Source organism: Alexandromys fortis, unplaced genomic scaffold (assembly GCF_014885135.2).
Source record: "Alexandromys fortis isolate MF-2015 unplaced genomic scaffold, M_Fortis_MF-2015_v1.1 scaffold_67, whole genome shotgun sequence".
Lineage (NCBI taxonomy): Eukaryota > Metazoa > Chordata > Mammalia > Rodentia > Cricetidae > Alexandromys > Alexandromys fortis.
In genome coordinates, this window is record NW_026067945.1 from 3380679 (window position 1) to 3391274 (window position 10596).

Genomic DNA, 10596 nt, shown 5'->3' on the forward strand with positions numbered 1-10596 from the left:
CCGTCGATTGCGTTGGGTGGGTTACTCAGTCTAGGGGTTTGTAACCCACCCTGCAATCAGTTATTCCAGAGTCATGGAGGGGCGCTACCTGGAAGGGAATGAGCTAAGACAGAAGAAGGAGGCCAAGCAGATTTGTCAAAGCCTCCTTTTATTAGGGACGGGTTACAGTTTATATATGGTAAGGAATGGGGGGCAGGGCAAGGGATCTCGCCGCGTGGTCCTGGTCACGTAGGCTAGGTTACATTCGGACAGGTAGCCCAGAAGTCACAAGTTGCCACACCTGGTTCCCTGGATAGCTGGAATGTGAGGCGGGTTCCGCTAACAGATAACTCTCTATCAACAGCTTAATTGGGTGTGGGGTTCTCTGCAGACTCCCCAGGGTGATGGTTCCTGTAATGATTGGGGGGAAATGGCTCCTGACACCCCCCAATACCCATAGCAGAAATGCCCCGATTATTGGCTTGTCCGTCACCATTTCGTCAAGGAGTCCAGCACTGCCCCAGATACAGACTTAGGATAACACCTCCTCCATACACTAAATTTCCACATGCACTGAGCTTGTTTCTGAATTTCTGTCCTGGTCTGCTAATCTCCTTTTATTTAGGTGGCAATATTTCACATTTTAAGTTATGGAGATTCCGTGGAATGATTTAATGTGAGGAAGTACAAGACAGCTCATGGCTTTTCCCATAAAACATCAGGGTTTCTGGAAACTTGATTGTTTTTTTACTATATATACCTAGATATATAGATAGATAGATAGATAGATAGATAGATAGATAGACAGATCTCCCATAAAGAATTTGCTTTATTAAAGTATTTACAAATACATTTTGGGAAAATGACATCCTTATGGTGTTGAGTCTTGCCCAGGAACAAGGGCTGCTATCCTGTTTGCTCTGCGTTGTGTCTCTCGTGCACATTGAAAAGTGCGCCGTCTCCAAGTAATGCGTATTTTTAAGCGTATTTCTGTGCATTTTGTTATTGATAATGTAAGTGGAGATTTATTCATTATTATAGACTTTGTATATCTAAGGATTACTGGGATTTGTGCTTTAATTTAATAACCTTTCTAGCTAGCTTAGTTTTCTATTGGTTGGTTTAAATTGAACACTGATTCTCTCAAATTTTTTAGATATACTATTATACTGTTTGCAGATAGACATGGTTTTACTTTATGTTTTCTAATCCCATGCTTCTCACTGACTTGGTTGCTTTGGCTCCCATGTGCAGCGCAGTAACGGGCAATAGAGGGGATAGCGGGTTCCCTTGCCTGCTTCCCAGTGAGAGTGGTCGTATCAGAGAGGTGGGCTTTGGAACTAAGGTCTGTGTGCTTTTATCATGCTAAGATTTCTAGTTTCCTGAGTCTTTTTACAATTAGAAATAGACGTCAATTTTTATCAGTTTTTTTTTTCAGCATTAGCAGGGATGATCACGTGAGTCCCTTCAGATTCAATTCATCTGGTGTATGTTATTGTGATGTCGAACCATCCTTGCATTCCTGGGATAAATGTTCTCCTTGGTCATTTGGATTATTTTTCTAAAAATGGTGTTACCTGAGTCTATCTTGTACTATAATAGAATGTCAGAGGCTGAGAAGTTTATGAAGAGAGACTAGGGAGTTGAAAGTCAAGCAGCTTACATCTGATGGTGGCCTTTCTGTTTTGTTCATTCAAAGACAAAAAAATCAGAAAGGCAAGACAGGCAGGGAAAAGAAAAATGAGGGAGACTGAATTCAGTCTTTTCAAGATAACAGCACCAGCCGGGCGGTGGTGGCGCACGCCTTTAATCCCAGCACTCGGAGGCAGAGGCAGGCGGATCTCTGTGAGTTCGAGACCAGCCTGGTCTACAGAGCTAGTTCCAGGACAGGCTCCAAAACCACAGAGAAACCCTGTCTCGAAAAACAAAAACAAAACAAAACAAAACAAAACAAAAAAAAAGATAACAGCACCGACCCACTCCTGAAGGTAGACCCTTACTGACACTCACTCCTAGCCATATTGCGCTGGGAATTACATAGTTCCCAATGCAAGCTTCTCAAGGAAAATTCTCAAGCCATAGCGGATGTTGAATTTGCTGGCTAGTATTTATTTCAGAGTCTTTACACTGGTATTTGTATATTATATTTAAGAATCAATGTTGTATTTGCTTCAGAGAAATAATTATGAAATCCACTTCTATTTTTTATATAGAAAATGCATGGTGTTTGAAAATTTTTATATCCTGGAGACCCTTTAGGCTGGTGCTTTTGTTGTGGGAAAATTTCTGTAAATTTTTCTTTATTTATTTTTCCGTAAGTGGGCAATTAAGGCTTTCTATTGGTAATTGAATCATTTTGATAAATAATATTTTCTAAGTAATTTTAACTTTTATATTTTTATTTATTTGCATAACGTTTAAAATAATCTCATATTTAGTTTTTAGTAGTCCTTCCCACCACAGGTTTGGGACAGTTTGATATGGCAGGTATCCCCGGGGGAGATATCATTTCTCATCTTCCTAAGCCTTGCAGACTACACTGTCTGCAGGGGAGGGCCTGGGCGCCCGGATGTAAGTCGGTTGTGTCGGAACTCACTGCTCTTCAGCCAAGCTCAGCTGGTTCTTTGTCCCGGTGATTGGCAGGTGCGGAGCTCAGAGCTCTGGCATCATCGTTACTGTCCCGCCGTCTCCGGAGTGGGACCAGGATCTGGAAATCTGTCTGTCAGCTTTCTCAGGAGACTGCAGATCTGCTCTGGCAGACACTGCAGCACTCCAGAGGGCTGATAACAAACTCAGCTTCAAGAACATTCCAGGTCACCTCACCCCAAAAGCCGCAGTGGAAGGTGACTTTGTTTGGACTCATTAACCACCGGTCCAGACAGCAGCGGCTCTGACGCGCTAAAGCCCTCTGGCCTTCCGCCAGCATCAGCGACAGGGTGTGTGAACGCTGTGTCTGCTATGCTAGGGGCGGTTCTCATTCCCCACTTGCTCTCGTCTGAGGACAGGACTGTCTGCCCTGTTGATGCCAGGCCACGGGCAGGGACTTTAAACATGCCTTTGTCGTCTGCTGCCTGGAGCTTCTCAAAGGCCATGTTTAGCGCTGGGCTTTGGGAAGCTGGCAGCCTCCTAAAAGCGTTTAGCTAAGTGTTTGTCTCGTTTTTTTGTCACAACCGCCTCCCCTCTGAGTTTTCATCTCAGAAGCCAGGCTCCACCAAGTGTGACTTTTCCAGATGTCCCCCTCCTGTGCTAAATGGGCCAGGTGCGAGCCCAAGGCCGTGCTAAACAAGAAGGCCCCAGAAGCACAGCAGACAAGGAATTGAATTACCGGAAAGGAAACCGAATTATTGACCTGTCTTTTAAAGGCTGCTGCCTGCAGGGGAATATTGGAGAACTCTGTGGGCTCCAGATGGAAATTTCCACAGCGCGCGCTTACTTACTCCCTTTGGCTACATAGAGACCTATTTTGATCCAGGATGGCACCATTGCTCTCACATTCTCCCCCAGGCAGGAGGCTGCAGAAAGAGACGACCCTATACCAGGCCCAAGCACAGTGTGAAGTTCACTCGGAGCCCGGCTTCAGTCCTGCCTTCCTATCAAGGACTGTCGTTGGCGGGGCTCATAGCTCTCGGCTTTCAGCATTCCTGTATGATAATAACAGTCCTCAGACCCACTATAATCAATCTTTAAGAACAAGCTGGAGCATGGTGCGTTTTATAGAATATAGACAGGAGAATCAATACCAACTGGGTCTCCCGTGGTCTTGCATCAACATGGAGAGCAAGCCATGTGGTCCCTGGGCTTCCTGCAGCCAGCCAGACACTCAGACCCTCCTAGATGCAGTGTTGCAGGGGCAGCTCGAGGACCCCCATTTCCCAGATCTGCCCGTGTTTGTGGCCCCCAAAATTTACTTTTCCTATTTGAAATGTTGTTTGTTGTTGTTGCCCTTGGATGTGCCAGGAAACGCAGAGCCAGATTTAGAGTCCCTACGGGGCCGCCGCATGAGAAACCTCATTTTCATGTGTAATCCTCTTTCCCTGTGCTCCTGGCTTTCCTCATTGTCTCCCCGAGTCATCGTTGGGATGTAGCCATCCACTTTCTTTAAGAGAGGAAGGTCTGAGCTGGGAAGATAGCTCAGGGCCAAAATGCTCGCCACCAAGGCAGGAGGATAGGAGCTCGAATCTCCAGGACTAATGTAAGTCTGAGCATGGTAGTGCATAGTTCCAATTCTCCTAGGAAGAATCAGGACTCATGGCTAGGAAACCCCGTGGAAGCTCCTGGGCTAGCCTAGACTGTACAGCAGTGGGCGGGAGATTCTTCCTCAAAAACGTGGAAGATGAGGACCAGCTCCTCAGGTTGTCTCTAGCCTATGCACAACTTCATGACACATAAATACCTGTAGTCACATATGTGAGCATGTGCACCACACCTACACACCACACACACACATACACACAAACACACGCACAAACACACTTTTTCTTAAAAGAGAGATGAAAGTCATAATTGTGTTGATTTTTCTTAAGCTCCACTCCCCAGTGGAGAAGGGATGCTGGAAGAACCTTTAAAGAATCTTTGAAGATGCCTAGTAGGAAAATGAGAACCGATATTCTGAGAAGTCAAGATTATTCATTCTTAACTTGCCGTGGGCAAAATGTGGAGTCTCCCTTGCCTGTGGGAGACTCGAGGAAATGAGAATTCAGATCAAAAGCACAGAGGCCAGCCACAGCTAGGAAAGCAACAGGCTGGTGGCTCCATCTTTGCTTCCTGGGCCACTTAGAAAAGCTGGCGTCCAGGCTCGAGATGTCCCTTACTGCCCCTTGCTATGTGAGTCACTCCTGGGAGAAAGCACCAAACAGGAAGAGCAAGCATCCTTTACCAACCTCACCTGGAGGACAGGTCTGGAAGTTCCCAGCGATGCTCACATTGGAGCTTTCTTAGTGGAGGGTTCTGCCCCTGGCAGATCACTGAAGCCAGCGACATCTCAAATGCCACATAAAGGACCGGAGAGATGGTTCACTCGGTAGAGTACTTGCTCTGTGAGGGCTTGAGTTCAATCCCCAGCACCCACCTAAATGTAGGTGTGGTGGTGTGCACCTGTAATCCCAGCCCTGGGGAGGCAGGCAGGAATATCCTTAGAGCCTCCTGGCTAGCCAGGATAGACCCTGCCTCAAAAATATAAGACACAGAGTAGTGGAGGAAGGCATGTGACGTATTTTTATGGAGTCACTGTTTTTAAACTTCTAACAGCCTTTCCTGTGGCTCAGCTGGTAGGAGCGCTTGCCTAGCATCCCCAGCACCCTATAAACTGGGCATTGGCACCCACCTTGCATCTCAGCACTCAGGAGGTGTGAGGATCAGAAGTTCAAGGTCATCCTTTGCTACACAGCCAGTTCGAAGTCAACCTGGGGTAAAGGCAACGTTGAGGGGGGAGGGAGGAAGAGAGGGGAGGGTATATATCTCTTGTGAGGTCTTACCTTTGTTAGGAGCTTTTGGTTTGTGCCGTAGGTGTCTCACTGTAGGGCTGGGCTGGTGAACCTGCCCCTGTTGACGTCAGCATGAAGAGATGGAGGGAGACCAGGTGGGGCTTCAGCAGTCCCGTCTTCAGATGTCCTCTCTGGAGGACGCTGTTTACTTTTATAAAGCAGTTTTCAGAAGTTTTTTTTTTTTTAAGGATGGCTTTCACTAGCTGACGTTAGTAAATATGAAATATGAAATATCGCTATGCTATTAGGACATATAATTTAAAAGTCGTCTTAATCTTTAAAAAGGATACAATTGGGAGAAACTTGGATAATAGAAAACAGTATAAAGAAAACCCGGAAATTTTCCCATTTTTATTCTACTTAAAACTATTTCAGCCGGGCGGTGGTGGCGCGCACCTTTAATCCCAGCACTCGGGAGGTAGAGGCAGGCAGATCTCTGGGAGTTTGAGGCCAGCCTGATCTACAAGAGCTAGTTCTGGGACGGGCACCAAAGCTACAGAGAAACCCTGTCTCGAAAAACAAAACAAAACAAAAAACTATTTCAAATCATTCTATTATGGTGTTATTTAATATACAAATCATACTGTTATATGTGAAATAAAGTATTGGGTTCATTTTAAAGAAAAATAAAGGTTTTACTCTTATATTAGTGCTTTTATTTCTTTTTTCAATGCATTGGGTTATTGTGTTTTGTTTTTATTTACCTAATATATTATAGTAGTGTTTTACTTAATTTTTTTCGATGGCCTCATGTAGCCCACGCTGGCCTTAACCTTCGTAAGTGGTCAAGGATGACCTTGATTTCTAATTCCCCTGTAGTCTTGGGATTAGAGACATGTACTTCTTCTCTCAGTTCATACGGGGCTGGGGATTGAACCCAGGACTTGATACCTGGTAGGCAAATACTCTACCATCCCAAGAAGTATGATCAGAACTTCAAGGTCATCCTCCCTACTGAGGGATTTTAAGGCTAATCTGGGATGTTAAAAATAGAAAAATATCGGTTGAAGAAGATGGACAAGCTTTTTCCCCCAGGTTTCTGCCCTGCCTCTTTGGGTGCCAGAATCATCGATAAGACTAGGTAGGGGCTAAGGTGGGGACCCCTGGCTCCTATTTGACATTTGTGTGTCTCCTGGGCTGGAATTGTAAGCAAATGTCTTTTTTGGGGACATTAGCCATGGGTTGGGGCATCTATTTCTGCCAACAAGAGAGGCGTCTTGGGGAGGGACCTCTAGGACTTGTTTGTTGAGCAGAGTCCCAAACTCACCCCTTCTCCTAACTCTGCTCTCCCCTCTTTTAATGCTGCCAGAGAGCTTGGTCTAGAAGGAAGGGACCCCTCCCGTAGTAGAGCCTGGGGGAATTTGCCTGAATCTTACCACTTAGCTTCTCATTCTTCCTGGGAATTTGTGACTATTGACCCAATTGTCTCTTCCCTAGGGAATTAGGGGCCAGGGAGAAGATCCTTCAATCACCAAAGAGGTAGGATGGAAATCCCGCCCGTGTTGTAGAGCTTCTAGAAGCCATCTATCTATTTGGCAGAGTGAGCTGAGATCTCATCAGGCTGTTGCAAAGACTTATTACATTGACAGTAAAATCCTAATACTACAGTGAATGAATTTAGCACCAAGTGGTGCTGGCTTCAGCCAGTGTCAAAAGAGCTGCATTGGAGCACTCATGCATATGTAAATGGGGTATCTGGGGTGCCCTTAAAATCAGACCTACTCTCTTAAACCCAGCGCGCAGGTCTTCCTGATCATGAAGGAGAGAGAAAGCGGGTTCTGGAAGGGAGAGTGAGACGGGGGAGGGGATGCATGGTTGCCCCTTGGACCCACTGTCTATCTCTCAGTGACTCCCCTCTCTGCCCTGCTGTGTGCAGAAAGCAAGGGTCTATGTGCTGCCTCTCACGCTGAGGACTGGAAGAGTTATCACCAAGTTCTCACAACTGTGAAAAGCATGTCCTACAACTCCACTCAAAACAATGACTGTTCCTCAAGGTTCCTGAGGTCCTGAGGTCATATGATGCATCTGTGGGTTAAAGTGACCCTGGGAAAGTCCCTGGAATGAGAAACCTATTGCCAAGACCAGGCTGAGGCACCTGTGTAGGTTTAGAAAGGCCAGGACCTGTTGTTGCATGGAAGGCTGAGATCCTTGTGTTAGCAGAATTTGATAGGAACTAAATGAAATAGGAGAAAGAGCCTACTACTTCTTCATGTAGTTAATTCAGTCAAGAAACAGGGACTCGTTTTTGTTATTTAAAAAATAAAATTCTATCGTATTCATGTCTATTATTTCTATCCTCCACAAGACCAGGATCACATTCTTAATCCCCATATCGAAACACATACCCGGGCATCCCTGACAGCTTTCTCAGCTTCTAAAGACAAAGCCCCTGGGCTGTGTGCATTTTCACTTTCTTAAAGATCTAAAAATGGTCCCCAGATATGAGTGGATGGACGTCTTCTGAGTCCATACTTGTTTCTTTCTGATTCAAGCAGTTTAGCCAGGGAGACAACTTCAGTCTTTAAGATGTATTGAGAAATAGTTCGGATGTGCAGGAAAGCGTTTGTGATGTGAAGCAACCTTTGAACTCTTGGTTCAGAGCAAGGAGCAAAGGGCAAGCCACACAGATGAAGTTCCATCGACTTCCCAGTCCCCATGTAACTTGAAGCTGACATTGTTCCCATGCTTATGATTGTTTTTTCGTGTTTCAAGCTTCACATAAAACTCCCTCTGGTCATGCACTTCTTTGTCTTTTTTTTTTTTTTTGTACTTTTTAAAATTATAATTTGTTGTTCTACTTTAGCATATACTTATTTTTACTGTGTATATAGAAATATTATTGGGTTTTATTTTTTCTTTTTATTGAAAATAGATTTTTTTCTTCACATAATACATTCTGATTATAGTTTTCCCTTCCTCCACTCCTCCCAGTTCCTCCCCACCTCCTCTCCCATCCAAATCACTCCCTTTCTGTCTCTCATTAGAAACCAAACAGGCATCTCTCTCTTTATTTAACTTTTACTTAAATTTTATTAAATATTGCTAAAGTGTGTACAGAGGCTTATACCTACTTAAATACCCATTACTAATGTACAAAACTTTATAACAGTTCTTGTTATTCCCTCTTTGGCATCATTTTGACAGCATTGGAACATAATTTTCCCATTTATTACAAAGTGCACTCTTCAGTTTTTGTTTGCATTTCCAGTTATTAGTGAGTCGGAGCCCGCTTATTGGCCAGTTTCCTTCCAACTCTGAATAACTAACTCTACCTTTTGATCCCTCTTCTGCCAGGAGGTTGTTGCCATGGTTCCTCGTTACCTCTTGGGCGTTCTTCAGGTGTTCTGAATGCTACCCAGCCCTTAGGAAGATGCACGGCAGATACTCCCCACCCCCTCACCCCTTGTTCTTTGCTTATGGTTGAACTTGGCTGCAAAGCTGTTGGTCATGTTCACGCAGCCGGTCACATTCCTTCAGTAGTTTGTTGTGGGCAGCTTGTCTCAGGAAATAGCTTCCTACCTCAGCCCGGAAGGCTGTTCCTCAGGGTTTTCCTAGGGAACCTCCACGCTCGGCACTGCACGTTTAACTCCTTACATGTTTCGGGCTTGGTTTTTCTGTTGTATGGGAGCTAAAGATTCCATTTTCTTTCATCTGCAAAACTGTGGTCCTGATGCCATCTATTGAGTAACCCTCTTCTCCATCAGTGGCCACGCAAGGACAGTCCATGAGCTACAGAGTACTGAGGTCCCTGCCTTTCCCGTTCGTCTACTTGACACCCTGGATGAAAGATGGACTGCCTTCATCACTGTAGTTTTACAGAATGTCATCAAAGCAAACTCCTCTACCTCATTCTTCAGACTGACTTGGACCATTTTTAGAATTTCTGTATTCTTTTCCCCTTCCTCAACTTTGTCCTGACTGGGCATAAACAATAAAATGCCAAAACTTGAGCAAAAGAAGGAAACGAAGCAAAAGTCAACCAACGTGCTTGCCTTGCTTTTTAAAAAACGCTACCTTTAAACGCATGCTTGCACACAGAGGGTTCTGAAGTAGCGCTCACATTGTACGTCTGTGTCCTGGATCCCTAAGAACGATTGATTTAAAGGTCAGGCTGTCCCTAGAGAAGCCCCCAGAGGGCACTGACTCCATCACAGCACTGGTCTAAGAATGAAGCATTCTTTCTTTAGTTCAAAGGAGACTTTATTTCCCCGTGACATTTCCATAACCTCACGAAGACTCCTTGGTGTTCCGCAGTGTGTTCAGATTGAGACGTTCTTGTATGGATCGCAGGACAAGAGGACCCTGGCCACGCAGCAGACCATAGACACACTGTCCAAGTGAGTCAGCTTCCCTTGCGTTTGCACTGAGTATCACAGCTCTTCATTAATCAGAACCCGAGGCTGCCACTAGAAGGTTCTGTGGGCATTTCATTGGCTTCCCACAGCTTATATAGTTAAATGTAAGACTAGGTCCTCTGAGAAGCCAGCTATAAAACATATTCCTTGCCCTAATATTAGAAAGGAATTCATTCTTTAAGAATGTTGAAACACACTCGGGCTTCCTCCCAGAGACTGGCCCCTGCAGGTTTGCGTGCTTTCTTCCTTGGAAGTTCTTCCTTGGGCTGACCTCAGTTCCTGATGGGGCAGGCGGGGGGCGGGGGGCAGGGGTGACAGCAGAACTGTGGCTTGAAGATTGGCCCTGTGCCTTTTCTCAGCAAAGAGAGAAGCTTGGCACTACTTGGGAGGACCTCCATTGCACGTATTCCCTGGAGGCCTCTGGGCTGAGGGTCAGGTCCCTGTCAGGAAATGACAGAAGTGGCTTCACTGGAGGCACAGACCAGCCAGAAAGGGTACCATTCCCTGTTAGGATGGCGTGCGTGAACCAACAAGCCTCCCACCAGAACTTGACAGTCTTCTTCACTCTCACCCTCCTACTGACCTACCTCAGACCTGACTGACTGCCTCAGCTCGGGGAAGATGGCCGCAAGGCATTAAAAGAGGAGAAACGCACCTGTGTTGCTGCTCCTGCCATGACTCTTCCTCACCTGGATCCCCTCCTGAGGCTTCTTCACAGCTGAGGCTGGTGGGAACTGTGGTGCTCTAAGGGGCCAGACTCACCCGCCTTCTTTCTGTCT

General features: G+C 45.6%; 1 protein-coding gene across 7 annotated transcripts in view; it reads left to right on the forward strand.

The window, feature by feature from the left end:
- Ttc23 (tetratricopeptide repeat domain 23) overlaps nt 1–10596 on the forward strand; it is a 64857-nt gene that overhangs the window by 53695 nt on the left and 566 nt on the right. For 3 of the 7 annotated variants that reach the window (XM_050149165.1, XM_050149166.1, XM_050149163.1), the window contains exons 10-11: nt 6900–6941; nt 9717–9799. In XM_050149165.1, the coding sequence (XP_050005122.1) occupies nt 6900–6941; nt 9717–9799 (125 nt within the window). Of the gene's footprint in view, nt 1–6899; nt 6942–9166; nt 9800–10409; nt 10593–10596 lie in introns of those variants that run through there. The other 4 variants (XM_050149168.1, XM_050149169.1, XR_007593007.1 and 1 more) reach the window with 4 other exon arrangements.